Below are 16,584 nucleotides of genomic sequence, written 5' to 3' on the forward strand. Positions count from 1 at the left end.
ATTGTCTGCTTCGCTAACCATAGAATAGTAAAGAAAAGTCTTTCTCACTAGAATCCCGCTTCACTCTAGAACAGCGCTTACCTCTGCTCCACTACGGAATAATTACTCTTGTTGACACAGTAGCACATCCCTCTACTCTGCCCTTCTAACATGCATCTAATAACTGTTTCCTACTTCCACGGACAGAGTAATTCCACAGTCACACGCACACATACTCATCATACGCTAGGGCCCATCACACTAATATTCGTACTATTACTCTATCCGCACTGGATGTACGAGAGAACTCCTAAACCAATCTGCATCTAAACTGAGGTCAATGCGACCAAATTGTCATGTCTTGAGTCATGATTTAAACAATAAGAACAAATTTGATAATTCAATAATTGACAAAGAAATAACCACCCGACACTGTAATTCAAACAAAGGTTATCTTTATCTAAATTAGTTCAAATGAAAAGTCAATCAATAGCAGAATCATTATTCTCATAATTACCTATTCTAGCTAAGTGTCATTCAGGTCAGGACAGGTCTCTCAGTAAAGTCTCCCGAGTCGCCGTCCTCTCAATCAGCGTCGATCCTCTCGAGCATAGGTTCGGGAAGAAGTGGCCTTAGACCCTCTCTAGTCTAACAATATTTATAGGGAAACTAACAAATTAAAAGTTACAAACAAACTATGGACGTCCGTTGAGCCGCTGAGCAGAGCGAGCAGGAAAGGATGTTGACTCGCAACATTTAGAAAAACCTCCGCTCTCGAAAATCACAAAAATAAAAACACGGAAGAAGGAAGCTCAAACTAAAAAATGAAACATCCATGAATGCTCTTCCTCGGAACCATAGTGAAGCCACCGCAAGTTTATCAAAGTTCATTGTGGCTTTCTTTCTTTTCCAAGGATATCTGGTGACATCTGGCATCTAGCCCAGAGCTGCTGTCCTCACGGAAACTTTCAATACAGACAGAAGCCGAGGTCAGGTGGTTTCCAACCATATTCAGCGAGACCTCTCTTCGTATTCCAGCAACTCAAATGCAGACTGTAAATATCAGCCATCTTTTACTAGGCCAGAATGGACAATCTTAATTAAAAGAAACACAAAACAACGTTACTACATTGTAATGATAATACAGTGTTAATACCCACTAATACCCTTATGTGTATGTAATTAACTAGCCATCTGCAACATAAAGAAGCATTAAAGCACGTTATTTTAAAGCGCAAACACGAAACAAATAGCATTTTAGCGACACTTATTTTATTAATTTGCTCACCAACTTAGTTCACGTTTTAATAAAGCAACATAAATGCAATCCCGCGTGTAATTCTTTCATTAGTAAGGTTGATTAGTCAGAAACTTTAACAAAATTAATATTTAACAATTAATTATCAGTAATTTTAATTATGACTTATAAACATAAACTGGAGTTTAAATTTCAATAAATTTTCAATAGAAAACCCTGCTCCAGCACACCCAGGTACGACTCTGCGTTAGACATGACACCCGCTGCCAGGTGCCCCCTCCTCTCACTACTCTCGCTGGACTCCGTGGTCACTGAAAACACAAATTAAAGTGACATCGACCAATATATAGGCAAAAGGATGCCCCTGAGCCGTACTACTTTTAAAAACACCAGAAACAGTATGTGCCGTGCGCTGTACTCTCTTCTGCACACTGCGATTGAGTAATCCCTACTGACTGCGAATATATCCAGTTTTGTGTAATAAAGCGCTTAATACTGTCTCTGAGCGCTCTCTGTGTGGGCAGATAAAGGAAGTGAACCACAATGGAAGAAGAGATTTGCCCAGGATCACTCAATGTGGCCAAGTGAAAATGATGGCCGAGGCTCCTGGGTCCAGAGTAGACATGTAAGTCTCAACGTGCACCGTATTAGTACAATAAGATTTCTTTTATTTAGTGCTTTTTGACACCAGCTGTTGCCTTGTAACGCTGCACATTACAAATGGACTCATGGCGTTTACCTCAAAAGTATTCCATACAAGTAACTTGATTGTGAGTCTCTTATTATATAATCAATGCTGCAGCAATGTCACCCCAACCCCCTCCCCCCTACCCCATTCCGAACGTATTTTATAATGCCCCAAGCCACCCTACTGCATCAGTGCAGTGGGATGGACCAGGTATTCCATCATGTTTGGCCCGCACTCATTTCGGCCACCAGCTAATTCAACAAGAGCAAAGTTTACCTGCCAACAAGCACCTTTTTTCACCTGGTATTTGGGAAATTAGAACTTTCTTTGTGCGCAGTTATTTATTGGTCGTTTGACATTTGCATTTAGCCAGGGCTTTAAGTGGGCTGGGTCCTGCTGGTGCTTCTAAAAAGCAGCTGTTCAGACAGGTTCTATCGGGCTCTCCATTTTTGCCCCCACCCTTGGTAGAATAAATATATCTTAGCTCTGCAGCAGCACCACTCTTCACTGCCTTTGATGTAAGGTTAAAGAGACTCGTTATAGTCATTTTCAATATTATATACAACGAAGCCATAGATGTTGCTTATTTATCTTATGCAACTAACAACTATTGACAAAGCCAATAGCCCTTCCTGACTTGTTACATTATATATCTGGATGCTCGATGCAATGACAGGAGCAGCAAAATACCAGTGGGACACGTTAGTGTTTTTAAGCAACCCCCTTAATCACATCGGCCACACCCCTTTGAGAGACCCCCAGTTCTTTTATCCCACTTAAAAGCCCTCCAGTGTCCCAGCTTCTGCAGAAGTGGCAACCGAGGCCCAGGCAGGTAAAGTATGTTGTCCAGGATCACACAATGTCTTCACGCGGGGAATATGTGACTAACACCGAGGATTGGGTAATAAAAAAGCCCACATCTCCTCCCCAAGCCTTCGCCTCTGCTCCACTCCCCATGGCCCGCCATGCTCCCAGCCACTCCAGACCCCACTCTCAGGCCCGTCGCCTAGGTTACCAGCCTGGTGCTAGAAAGAAGGTTCAACAACAGAACCAGACGTCTCAGCGTACCTCTTCTCTTTGCATTCCACAGGAAGGCACTACTAGTGCGCAATTTGGAGTGGGGGAGACATCCTAGCAACAAGCATTTGCAATGCAATAGGTCTCACATTTACGCGCGTTTGAGCTATTGACATTGCAAATGACAATTATTATTTTTTTTGTTTTTGTTTTTTAAACATAAATAAAAGGCATTGTCATTTGCAATGTCAATAGCTCAAACTCGTATAAATGCGAGACCTATTGCATTGCAAATGCTTGTTTTCTTTGCAACACCTTACCAGACGCTGCAAAACTTTATCTACTCTGACAATGAAAAGGGAGCAGTCGGTCTGCAACGTTTTGCAGACATTCGTCGAACAGGTGCAAAGTTATTAAGGGACAAGAATTTAAAAAATCCCTATTTCTAGTCACCCTAGCCTGCTAGCATCACTCCATAATATATATATAGTCAAGCTTCATAAACATGGAGTTAAGAATAGAAAATCTGTAGTTACCTATATACTGCTCTTCATCACCTTCATGCTTTTGTGGTACTTGATATGGTGGCCACATTATTTGGCAGGATGATATTAAAACTCAATAGCCTGGTAGAAAACTGAGAAAAGCACAGTGTACTGTCCGGCATCCCAGAATGCCACCTCAAACCCCCGAGGACCACTCTTCACGCCACAGCTCAACTCATAAACTTTCTGACAAAGTCTGACAGAATCTGGCCTACACTCATAGAGCTTCACAGGCTCCCACGCCCACCCCACACTACCTTCAGAGTTCGCTTCATCAGCGACTTATCTGGAATCTCAAGGAACCCGCAGTCCCAGGCAGGATAGATAAAGGTTTGGGTTGGAAAACACAGCAATATTTCCAAGCCCTAGAGAAGAAAATGCAGAAATGAGACAGAACACCAGGCCTTCTCCTGCTAAGCATTAAGGATCTGAGAGTCCCTCCCACCCAGATCAGGCAAGCCTCATCGCTCCATCACTTGTGACAAAATGGAAGGAGGCCGGAGCCTTAGGTTTTCAAACCAGATGTTCAATCCCTACTAGAAGCCTCCTCCACCCCAGGACTGTTCATTGCAGTCTCTGCTATACCGTGCTGCATTGCTTTGCACCTGTTTCCATGCTTTATAAACACCTGTGCATATACAAATGTCTGTGCTGCCTGGTAGGATTAGCACATTGAACGTCGCTGCTAGAAATGAACCTCCAAACTGAGGCTACATTTCCAGTTCCCACATTAGAAATGTTTCTGGTGTTCTAGAGTTTTCTCCCGGCATATCAGACACGCGTTTGGTGTGATTCTGTGCAAGAGAGGCATGGTGTGCATGGCAGTCTTGCACGGAGCTGACACCACTTTAAAAAGTGGCAGACCTGCACATTTATTTTGGGGGGCCTGCCGCCATTTCCTCTGGCATCACAACTGCTGAGTGGTGATCGCAAAGGTAGAAAGGCGGAGACAGCAGAAGCTTCACCATTAGGAGACCACATCGAATGCCCTTGTAAAGGTTTGAGGGAACTCAAACTTCCCTCAAACTTCTGCTTCCTTTGACTGATGTGAAATCACGACAGAACTACGAATTAGTCCCATAGATTTCTTTCCTGACTTAAGAAATTGACCAGCTATGTAGGTCTGAGGCTTCATTCAGCGACGGCGCCATGATATTTCAACGGTAGGTTGAGTTGATGCGGTGAAGAAGAGCAGGTTTAAAAGGCTCTAGGACATGCTTGTTGACGAATGCCTTAGCGTCCTCGTTTTGGTCAGATCTCAAAACCTTTCTCGCCCCAGTTGCCGTGGATGCCAGGTTGAGGCCAGGAAGAGCCCTGGGCCTTGTGCTGCCCTATCAGCAACGCCTGCTGCAGAGCTCTGTGGGAGACCTGGTTCTAGCAGATGCCGAGGAGCTCATATATTACCCAGCTTAGAGTCCTCGTTTTGGTCAGATCTCAAAGCTTTTCTCGCCCAGTTGCCATGGATGCCAGGTTGAGGCCAGGAAAAGCCCTGGGCCTTGTGCTGCCCTATCAGCAACGCCTGCTGCAGAGCTCTGTGGGAGACCTGGTTCTAGCAGATGCCGAGGAGCTCATATATTACCCAGTTTAGAGTCCTCGTTTTGGTCAGATCTCAAAGCTTTTCTCGCCCAGTTGCCATGGATGCCAGGTTGAGGCCAGGAAAAGCCCTGGGCCTTGTGCTGCCCTATCAGCAACGCCTGCTGCAGAGCTCTGTGGGAGACCTGGTTCTAGCAGATGCCGAGGAGCTCATATATTACCCAGCTTAGAGTCCTCGTTTTGGTCAGATCTCAAAGCTTTTCTCGCCCAGTTGCCATGGATGCCAGGTTGAGGCCAGGAAGAGCCCTGGGCCTTGTGCTGCCCGATCAGCAAAGCCTGCTGCAGAGCTCTGTGGGAGACCTGGTTCTAGCAGATGCAGAGGAACTCATGGATTACCCAGCTTAGAGTCCTCGTTTTGGTCAGATCTCAAAGCTTTTCTCGCCCAGTTGCCATGGATGCCAGGTTGAGGCCAGGAAGAGCCCTGGGCCTTGTGCTGCCCTATCAGCAACGCCTGCTGCAGAGCTCTGTGGGAGACCTGGTTCTAGCAGATGCAGAGGAACTCATGGATTACCCAGCTTAGAGTCCTCGTTTTGGTCAGATCTCAAAGCTTTTCTCGCCCAGTTGCCATGGATGCCAGGTTGAGGCCAGGAAGAGCCCTGGGCCTTGTGCTGCCCTATCAGCAACGCCTGCTGCAGAGCTCTGTGGGAGACCTGGTTCTAGCAGATGCCGAGGAGCTCATATATTACCCAGCTTAGAGTCCTCGTTTTGGTCAGATCTCAAAGCTTTTCTCGCCCAGTTGCCATGGATGCCAGGTTTAGGCTAGGAAGAGCCCTGGGCCTTGTGCTGCCCGATCAGCAAAGCCTGCTGCAGAGCTCTGTGGGAGACCTGGTTCTAGCAGATGCCGAGGAACTCATGGATTACCCAGATCCATACAGGTCCTTCTTACCGGGTTTCCACCATTCTATGGAAAATCACAGCTGGAATGTCATCAGGTCAGAAAGGACGTCCTGGCAAATGTACCTCACTCCTCCTCTACCCAGCCATTTTATAACCAAGTCACACATACCCCTGGCACTTGGAGGTGCACAGCAGGCAGGTAGGCAAAGTAGCATGCTGTGGACTTCACGGGCCTTGTTCAGTACAGTAGGTCCCACGCACAAGGGAAACAAGTCTTCCATCCTTCGCCCTTAAGGATAGTCTTAAAATCATGGGCGTCAATTCCCCAAAGGGCCAGAGATAGCGGAAGTGACATCACACACCATTTGACCTTTACTTTGAGTCACACGCACATGCTTAAACATACACACACATTTACACACTCAGATAAACGCACTCACATACAAGGATGCATACAACATACATTTAGAATAATTCGTTTCTTACCATAGCTGTCAGAGAGGGTTATATTCTAGCTAATTATACTCCTCATTTTTTATTACACTAACAGTGAATAATCTTATTCACTATTTTTGTAATAAACATTTGACACAAAACCATGGAATGGAGCTCCAAACGGGGTCCATTACAGTGAGCTGCTCCTGTCCCGGGACTGATTTTGCCACCTCTGAGGCCAGGGGTTGCAAAGGCAGTGCCAGGGGTGTCAAGGGGCAAGCCAGGGGTCACAGCTGCGACCCCAGTCGACCCCAAAATGACGTCCGTGTTTAAAATCTTAGCAATTCTGAACACAACAAAGCCAGTGGGCCCTAGCTTGGCATTCTGCATGAAGCTAAGCACCATGTTTCAATGTTCAATGCTGCAGCAAGGGTTGGCTGCCACTCCAGTAGCCTGCACCCACTTTAACCTCAAAGTGATTCACTACTCTGTAGAAGCTGGCTCAGATAGTTAATACCTTAGAAAAATACACAACTGTAAATGTCAAGGTCGCAGAGGTCTTTGTTTCCAAGCAAGAGGCCTGCTAGGCGTGTCTTCTCTTTCCCCTATTGCAAAGGAAACTATGGCCCATGTTTCACTCCAAGATTGATTAAGGCTTCATGGATTGCCATAGACGATGCTAACGTGGGAAATTCTAATGTTCTTTCCATTAAGATCAATTAAACCTACAGGCACAGGCGTGTCCAAGATGGCACCCATGTTGGAGCTGAATTTCAGAGCTCCACCGCACCTACCGGGCCATCATCAGATTAAGAGTACCGAGATTACTCAGCAGAGGTGGAACCATGAGACAGTGCCCGGAGGGGTGTTTTCGATACCCTGCTCTCTCCGCAGACCATACGGTTGATTTGCTGGGTGGCACTGCGGACCTGACGCCAATATGGTGGCTCCGACAAAAGACCTGGTGGGGACCCACTAATCACTAGCCGGGTCCACGGGTGATCTGTGGCCGCCTGGTCCTCCTCCTGCAGGGAGTGATGGTTGCGGACCTAGTGCTGGCAATGGATAGTTCCCCTGGACGAGCAACCGGGTAGACGATGCTAAGGGAGGCGGACTGCACGCCAGCTGGTGAGAGCAGGCCCAGCTGAGGAAGCTGTGGGGAGACCGCACAAGCAAAACGGTGGTGCAGAGTCCTGCCTGAGAGACTTCTGGGTAGAAACAGGTATTTGGCGGCCACTGCGCCTGTGTTGGCAACAGCGGAGGGGACAGGGCGAATCAGATAATGATCTTTGTGTCAAAAAATATCCTAAGGCGACACCCAAAATTCATCTGAAACCCTTCCTCCAAGAAAGTGTCCTCAGAATCTCTGTAGTAGCCCTGGTACTCTCACATCTGGATGGTGGCAATGTCCTGTTCCATGGCCTGCTAAACTCTACGCTGGCACGCTTAATGCAGTCTACACAGCACACCTCACCAACGGCCAGAAGAAATTAGTAACTATTGCACTCACCCTTATGGAACTCCAGTGCCTCCCCTTGTCATCCTGCTCCTCCTGAAAGCCAACCTACCTCCTCTAAACAGCCCCCACGATTGGAAAACCTCGTTCCCTGGCTGACCAGGTCACCATCGCCAGTGACTTTCGGCACCGCAATTGGCTGGATACCACCAGCCTGGAAATGAAGAAGTACAAGAAAGAACAAGCATCTGCAATGCAATAGGTCTCGCATTTACGCAAGTTTGAGCTATTGGCATTGTAAATGACAATGCCTTTTGTTTATGTTTTGTTTTTTAAAACATAAATAAAAGGCATTGTTATTTACAATGCCAATAGCTTAAACTCTCCCAAATGCGAGACCTATTGCATTCTAAATTCTGAAAGGCAACGTTCAGTTGCCCCCTTCTGTCTCCATGGCCCCTGAAGAACTCCCTGTTTGCTACGAGTTCAATAAACAAGCCGGTGGCCACAACTGCGCATGAAAAACCCTCCTGCAGTAAGAGAAACTCATTAAAGTAAATAGTGCTTACAGACTAAAGAAGACGTACCATGTCACAACCGAAGTAAAAGGGCCGGTCCTCATTGGAGGTTACAAATGAAGAAAAGGCTGTACCAAGGAGGGACTAACAAGTCTAATAGCTATTCAGAAGCCAGCATTTAGAAAGGACAATAACACAAGCCAATGATAAATATGGGCGGAGAGTGGGCGGGGCTTCAAGTAGATACTCCAATAAAGCATGGCTCGCAAGCAGCGCATGAGCTGCCCAGGCTCGACCTAAAAAGCAAGGCAGCATCCAAACCAAAGGGTATCAGATTTTATTGTGTGCGTTAAATACCACCTACCCCTCCAGTGACGGCTCTCAATCAAAGGATCTCTTTTGTCATTATGAAGCTCAAATTGTTGGCCTCAAGACAAGGGACTGCCCTGGTGATCTTGAGCACATCATGGAGGCGGCAGGGACTCGCAGTGCCATTATTCACTGACCATAAGGAGGAGGAGCTGTGTTTACCCCTGCACCGCCTTCCTGCTATATAGCGCTTTGTTGATACCTGCGACGCACCCGGGCCAAGGGCGGGCCCGTCTTGAGCCCATCATTGCCCAGAAGAGGCCAGTCCGAGCTTACCCTCTTTAATTCCTGAACCAGCAGTTGCGACTAAAGAGGATTCTGCAAGTCTCTTTCCAGTTTAACTTCTAACTGCTCCTTCAGACAGCGTACTTGTTGACAATAAGTAGCCATTAACAATTACGGAGAAGCGGAAAGCTACTGAGGTATGCAAATTCTCAGTTTGTGCCAAAAAAAACATGAAAGCCCCTGGGGGGAGGACTGGGGACACTCCCTGATGAAAGGACTGCACACTCAACGATAGTGACCACCTAATCGAAGAAGTTGCATCATTACTAAACACCAAAGCACCTAACACTAGAGATAAGCTATGGAAAGTACCAGATATATTCAAGACATCTAAAAGCTTATCCAGTGGCACTGCCAGTGGTCGATGCCAGCCCTGCAAGGGCTTCTGGACCTCCTGGCTCAGCTGATTTGGGAACTGCCAGGAACAGAGAATCTATTTCCAGTGACCCTCCACCGCCTCAGCCACCTCTGTCTCCCGAAGTTCATATCATCTCAAGTGTAGGCCGCTCTAAGAGATTCTCCCCCTAACTACAATTGAGGAAAAGTCGCCAGTCCTCTCTTGTCTGTAGTAAAGCCCCCCAAGCTGCACCTGGCACCCCCAATGCCTCTCTTCTCATTTACCGGGTGCTGGATACCAGCAATGACGGATCTACCCCACCACAAATTAGATAACATAAAGAGTTCACTAATTTCTTTATCAAACCAAATTACAAATATGCGTAGCAGTAACTGCTGCATTAGTGCATGTGGTAAAGGGCCTGAGCGGTCACAACAAATGCCATCCTCTGGAGTAAATCTTACAGGAAGGGAGCCTTCTACAAGGAGACCCAACTCCCACAGGCAGGAGCTAGATCACACTGCCCCTAATAAACAACCCTGGTTGGGCAGCAAGACAAGTGGTAGTTTGAGTTGCCAGTCGAGACCACCGCGTTTGCAAGTGACTACGATGCCCAACATCCCTCCGCTGCCAGCGGCACTGCATCCAGCCCATTCGTGTGGCCTCATACCTTTCCCTGCCCAAAGCAATGAGTGATTTTTTACTAAACCTTTAATAGGGATGAGAGGACTGCCTCCTATAAGGAACCTGCAACGGCAGCTCCCGCACTCGCGAGAGAACCTATTGCAAGTTTACCATGAGGACAATCCTGTGAGTGTAATCTATGTGACCCAGGTACCTAAATTGTCCCCTGGATCATTTGCGGACATTGACTCATTGATAATTTGATAAATAAAGCCATCCACTGGCTCAGGGCAAAACGCAATTGCCTTTCTATAGTTAGGTCGGACATTGTTTATGCCAGGCGATGCATCCTTAATCCATCTACCTATGATTACATCCTTTCAACAATGAGCAATGTCTTGTTGGCTGAAAATGTTATACGCTTTGAACTGCGTGCCAGCCATTTAACTGGTCTGCCTAAGACCAATATCAAGCTAAAGTTATCGCTTACAGCCAACAAGTCCCTCCCAGATCCCCTAAAGAACTCCCTTAATGCGTGTCAACAGGAATCCACAGGTAAAGCACAGCCAGAAGGGTCCAGTTTGAATGAGGTTGATTGACTGCCACATCAAGGTGAGCTCGTTAGGCTGGGAGAGTGTCCTGTGCCAGGATTTTGACCTTCTTTTAGTAACTATAGTAATCATACACTATCACAGTCTGTTATTCATAGTCCACATACAGGGGGAGCAATGACAATGTTCCTGGCGCCGATATGGCGGCAAATGCACATCTGCTTATTGATCAGTGCCCCAGCAGTCGCTCAGTCTCCTGTACTGGTATTACTATCATCTCTTGGAATTTGGCTGGCATCATGCAAAAACTGGTTGACCCCGATTGGATAGCCTACATTGGAGATCAGATTTCTGTATGTTTCAGGAGACCTGGGCAACTAACAACGTGTGTATAAATGGCTTTATGTCATAGTGTGGAAGCTAGGCAATGGGGGAAATTTGGAAGGGCCACTAGCGGGCTTTAAATTGTAGTCCAAAATGATCTTTAATATTCGTAATGCGTTGAAGGTTGATTCCCCTGACATTATGGGGATCTTACTGGAAGTCCCCTCCAGTTTGAGCCTGGCATTAATAAATGTTTACACAAGATCATCTCCCGCCTACAGAAAGGGTCCTGTTTTATCCCTTTTACATGATTGAATTGACTCCTGGCCACACCGTACTAAGATAATAGTTGCAGGGGTTTTAACACTACCTGCGAACCCTCATCCTCTATCAATGAGCTAATAGAAACTGAAGACGAACAATGGAACCTCCCCCATTTATCAGGGAAACCTGGTGCGATTTCTCAGGTTCTGCTTTAAAGTTAGCGTCTATCTCTGTCGGCCCAGGGCTGAGGGCTTGCAATGGGCGCACTGTCTCAGTTCCCAAGAGGGCGCCCACCTTTACAAGAGGCCTCTATTTGAGCGTCTTCGACTATATTTTCCTAGCTATAAGGCTCTTGCCATTACCGGTCGATATGAGAGTTGACACTCGAATGGACAGCGATCACAGTTCATTGATAATGTCTCTTTCTGGTGAAGCCCTAGGAAGAGTTCCTAATGGCTGTTCCACCACAGTGCCAGAACCGTTAATAGCTAATAACCACAGGCGAGTCTCCTGGCCTCATGTTATGGCAAATCAGAAATTGCATGCAGAGATATACAGGTTCCTTGGCTTTCCTATCTGAGTATGAAGGTCTCTAGTTCTGAAGTCTCAATCTCAAATATACATGACCAGTTTTTCACTAAGCTGCAAGATGTGTTTCACAGAGGAGTCGATCGCAAACTACCAATGTGTGGGAAGGAGGTAAAATGGTACAACCCTAAGTGCAAAAAAGCAAAGTTAGCCTTAAGAACAGCCGTAAAGAGCTGCAAGCGGGCAGAGATCATAGTGACCATATGGAAAACCTACAATACTGCTCTCGAAACAGCAAAACAAAACTGGGATAATAACATATGGCAGGACCTGCTTCATGCAGTTCAAACTAATGATTACAGGTCTTTTTAGCACATAGTTACAGATAGTAGCAGCGACAGCGTGAGGTCACGTAACTACCATATACAGCCCGGCAGCTGGAGTACTCACTTTTCCTTGTTGTATGCCAGAGAGTGTCATGATGATCCATCTCTGAGCCCTGGTACACCCCACACACTGACGACACAGTGGTGGCTGTTGTAGGGGCAAATGATACAATAATCTTCACCCTAGAAGACACTGCTACTGTTTACTGTGCAAAAGCGCAGAGTGCTGCGTTCTACGATGCTGAAGTGTGGGGCTGTGCAGACAGAGGTCAACTGGCCATTGCAGAAACTAACTTTGCAAGAGCACTGGTCTCAGTTCTGACAAGCACTCCTCTAATCCCGCTTTTCTTTGACCTAGGTATGTGCAGGATATCAGATTTTGCTTCACTGAAATCCCTAGTTGACTGGGTCCGCCATCTCTGGTCCACACCAGAGCTGAAAGATTATAGGAACTCCCTTGGAGATGCTAAGAAGGTTCCCCGGCTAACATGTGGGTTAAACTGATTTAAAAGTCTGGGGTTCTCAAGACTATGGGAGTCCCAAGATCCCCCTGAAATCCCGCTACTGGGCCTTTGTCCATGAGCAATATGCTGTATGTAGACCCAAAGGGCATCTAACGAATCTGTTCGTCGATTTTAAGATTAGGCCCAGTTTTGAGCCTTGTTTGGACACCATTGTTCCATCTATATCCAATAGCCTATTTGTGCATTTTCGGCTTGGCAATTTACCACTGAGATCCTTTACAAGCAAATGGAATAAAGATTTGCTTACCAATCTGTGTCCAGCCTGTGGTCTGGTTCCGGAGACAGAGGAGCCTGTTATGTACTTCTGCTCAGAATACATTAGGTTTTGCCGGAAATGGAGGCGCCCAATACAGCAGTGACTGGCAGGGGACGCCGGTGGTGCCCCGTGGTGGGTGGGGTACAAAATACCCAAAATAAAAAACACTTACCTCCTTGTCACATCTCTCCTCCGTCGTCCCTCTACTCCAGCGGAACCAGGAAGCACACCAAGTAACCCCAGAGCCAATCACAACACTGCAATGCAGCGTTGTGATTGGTCTGAGCGCCGCGGTTCGGAGCTCAGAGAAGCAGTGGGAGCCTAGCCATGTTCCTCACTAGGCTGCGCATTACAGCCTGGTTGGGAACATGCAAAGTGCGAATGACTGTTTGGCCAGCCCAAGACGGCTGCCAAATCATCATGCGCACTTGGAGTGTGTAAACCACTCCTCTCCCTGTGCCACAAGCCCTGACCCGCCCTATCCCAGCCCTGAACCTATGAAAAATAAAATGATAATAACGACATTATTGTCATTTTATTATCCTGCTCTGAGAGCAGTGGGGCAACGCTCCTCCGCCCCTGGCAAATATGTTTAAATCTAGGGGTGATTCATTACCAAATATCTAGGATTCTGAAAAGTGATACTTCACCTGCAATTGTGTTTGCTATCAGTCGGTTTTTGACAATGTGTTATAATGTATATACTATTACTATAATTTACATTTTATTGTTCTCAGTGTTCTTCACTTGTCACTCATTTGCGCTAATGGTTCCCCCCCCCCCTCCCCTTTGTTCTCCTGGGTCTTGGTTCCATCCTAGAACCCTTGGGAGTGCAGCTTAGAATGTTGAGTGAGAAGGGAGGAGTGTTCAAGACTGGCAGTTGGAAACCTCTGTTCCCAATAAACTCTTCTTACCTGCTATTTTCTGGTGTTTCTTTATTTTGGCGACGAGGATAGGATTGGTTTAAACGGTTGAAGCTTTTATCTGCAGAGGCCCCTTGTACAGTGGGATTGGCCAGGATCCAGGATTGCCGCCTAGGGTCTGAAGATGAGGCCTCTTTGCACCCCCTGATACTGCACTGACACATTCCAAACTTTGTCTGTATTTTATAATCATGAACCACAGTGGCTGCGGACTTGTTTTGTTTTTACCAGTCTCATTGATTAGCGTTGTATACACATATTTTTTTATGGAAATGACTTTTGTTTTTAATTTGTCACACCATAGAAACAACTTACTGTGTCTTTGATTGCTGAGTGACACCAACAACTTAACTTCAAAGGAAATAATTGAAAGCTGTTTTATATAATTGTTTCATAATGTGATGTATACTGTTATTATATTTTTGTACGCTTTGATGGTTCTTGACAACTGAAAAAAGAATCTTTGAAATGAAATGACAAGGGAACTGCTTGAATGCAGCAGATTGTGAAAGATTTTAATCTAAAGTTCTACAAACACTAAACATAAAGTCCCTCCAAGTTGAGCTTTGGTCATTAGTGATTTTCTAGTTTGAATCTTTATTTTTATGTATTAATTGATTGTTAAGTTTCCAAAACGCATAAATATTAAGAACAGAGTGTCTTTGAGGCCTTCCTCTTAATTACCCGCCTCTTTGAAGACACACGCCATGCGGTCTCGAATTCACTCTGTCTCAGTCGCCATCTGTTCCCTAATTTATTATTAATCACATTAAACAGATGTGACTACAAGTGAACTGTGACCAAGGTGGGAGGTGGCACCAAAAATAAGGATAAAAGCTGCGAAGAATAACAATTTAACGCCATCAATTATGCAGAAGCGAATCGGTCTTTTTAAAGATGGTGTCCATGAGTATAGAGTTTTTTTTTCTGCTTTATGTCAGCTCATCTTTGTCTAGGTTCCTGTGAAAGCCCTCCCTGTGATTCCTTAGTGTGCTGAATTTTCTGTAATCTCATTGTGTATGGAGGGGGCTCAACGATCACTCAAAGTCGATTCACCTCCCTGGCGTGTTTAGTGAACTGGCATCTCTGCACCCAACCCACACTGCATTACACCTTGCCTTGGGGATAAACCTTCCTACTGCCAATAGGATGACTCAGCTAGACTCGTGATGTCTCGCCAAGACTGCTGACGTCAGCCCTGGCTGGCACCTACATGTCTTGCCAGTCCACTTGGCTTATTTAAGAGCGCGAAGAACATCCCTGAGGTGTACGTGGTGATCTTCCCAGCTGGCATGAAAGAGAGCAATGTCATCTAGGTCAGTGACATTAAAGCCTCCTTGGTCACACAGGACCGTGATCACTCACCTCTAAAAGTCGAACTGTTGTTGGTGCATTGGTAACTGAAGAGTCTTTGTGGGAGACGGGCTGCGGTGTCTCGATGGGTAGCCTGCAGCTGGGCAGATGTGAAGATGAGAGGGGATCTTGATAAGAGGCAATGTCTCAATTGGACTCTTTGAGTGTCCGGAAGGACCCTACAGAGACTGACAGGGTTTTGTTATTGTATTATTATGAAATACAGAATCACGTGCAGGATCACAAGAAGGTCAAGTGAAAGGGTAAGTCATCACGAGTCTGCGGAGTCAACACATTGGCGGTGGGAAGTGTCATCTCATCCAGGACAAGGCTTCAGGGTCAATTGAACCATTTGTGAAAGATCTGAAAGTGTCAGTAACATGCTTCAGTTGCGGTCTGTATGTGGATTTAGAAGGGGGTGGAATAGCAGTCTCTAGTGGTCAGCCCAGTCAAGTGAGAGGGGTTGAAGATGGGCTTGTTGATGTGATGAAGCTCAAGTTACTGCAGAATTTGTGGCTGTGCCCTGAGATGTGAGACTTAAGGTCACGAGAGCCAGAGATGCTCAGGAGGGATTCTCTCATTACCTGGTGTTATGGGACTTGGGGAAGTTTAAGTCACCAAGATAGGTTTTGGCAATGTTGAAGATAAAGATGGAAGAGCTGGGGAGGGGCACATGACGTGGAGGGCGGTGAATTTGCTGGAGGCTGGTATGAGAAATGCTGATAAGAAGGCCAAGATGAGTGCACTGGGCAGGTGAGAAGTGTAATAGAGTGTATGTGGGCAAGGTTGGTGGTTGTAACTGTCACGCTTAAACTCATTGAGGATTGAGGGTATTTACAGGTGCGATGAAGTCGTTGTGTCTGATGTGAGATGATGTGTTTCAGCGCACGGTCAGAGTTCACCAGCATGATGGCAAGGGGACAAGAGAGTCTGGTCTTCAAGTGTATACTAAGGATATTGAAAGAAATGAGGTTGAACGGAGAGTGTTTGCATGTATTGGGGAGATTGAGAAAGTGGTGTGGGATAAGGTAGCAAAGGTGCACGAAGTGCCCAGGCACATGGCTGCTTACCTTTCTGAAACAGAGGCTGTGACCCCTGGCATTTTCCAGTTAGAAAAAGGCCTATTTATGGCCAAATAAAGGATTATTCAAACTAAAAAGGCCCAAAAATGGAGGTGTCACATTAGTCACTGTTTTCCTTTTTGACCCTTCACTTTGACACCAGTTCTGGACATTCCAGGGCTCTCTATGAAAGGGAGTGCTTTAAAGCCACATGCAGGGCATTTTCCAGTCCAAACACAGCTTCCAACCAAAGAGCACCAGAAGGTGTAGCGGAAGAAGGGGAAAATCGTCAACATAGCGCTTGGATCTCAAAGGTGGTGAGAAGATGGACAGTTTCAGCTCTCTGTACTGATTACAAATCTTGTTTTTCTTGAATGCAGCTTTCTTTTTTTTTCCTTGTGGTCACATGTGGAGATTCTAAATCTAAATGTAGCTTCTAGCCAATGGGCAGCAGCAGAGCCACGTTTTCTGCT

General features: G+C 46.1%; 2 protein-coding genes across 4 annotated transcripts in view; one reads left to right on the top strand and one right to left on the bottom strand.

The window, feature by feature from the left end:
• The window catches only part of DRD3 (dopamine receptor D3), a 1,045,748-nt gene that overhangs the window by 843,611 nt on the left and 185,553 nt on the right, over positions 1 to 16,584 (top strand). The gene's annotated exons all lie outside the window — the stretch shown is intronic.
• The window catches only part of LOC146801389 (uncharacterized), a 217,576-nt gene that overhangs the window by 10,373 nt on the left and 190,619 nt on the right, over positions 1 to 16,584 (bottom strand). Inside the window, exons 3-4 of one of the 3 annotated variants that reach the window (XM_085621059.1) lie at positions 15,063 to 15,238; positions 418 to 1,074 (exon numbers count right to left, since the gene is read on the bottom strand). The exons of 1 other annotated variant lie outside the window; for it this stretch is intronic. In XM_085621059.1, coding sequence (XP_085477185.1) covers positions 1,022 to 1,074; positions 15,063 to 15,238 — 229 coding nt within the window. In that variant the 3' untranslated portion in view covers positions 418 to 1,021. Of the gene's footprint in view, positions 1 to 417; positions 1,075 to 15,062; positions 15,239 to 16,584 lie in introns of those variants that run through there. One more of the 3 variants, XR_014967622.1, reaches the window with a different exon arrangement.

Source organism: Triturus cristatus, chromosome 8 (genome assembly GCF_964204655.1).
Source record: "Triturus cristatus chromosome 8, aTriCri1.1, whole genome shotgun sequence".
Classification (NCBI taxonomy): domain Eukaryota; kingdom Metazoa; phylum Chordata; class Amphibia; order Caudata; family Salamandridae; genus Triturus; species Triturus cristatus.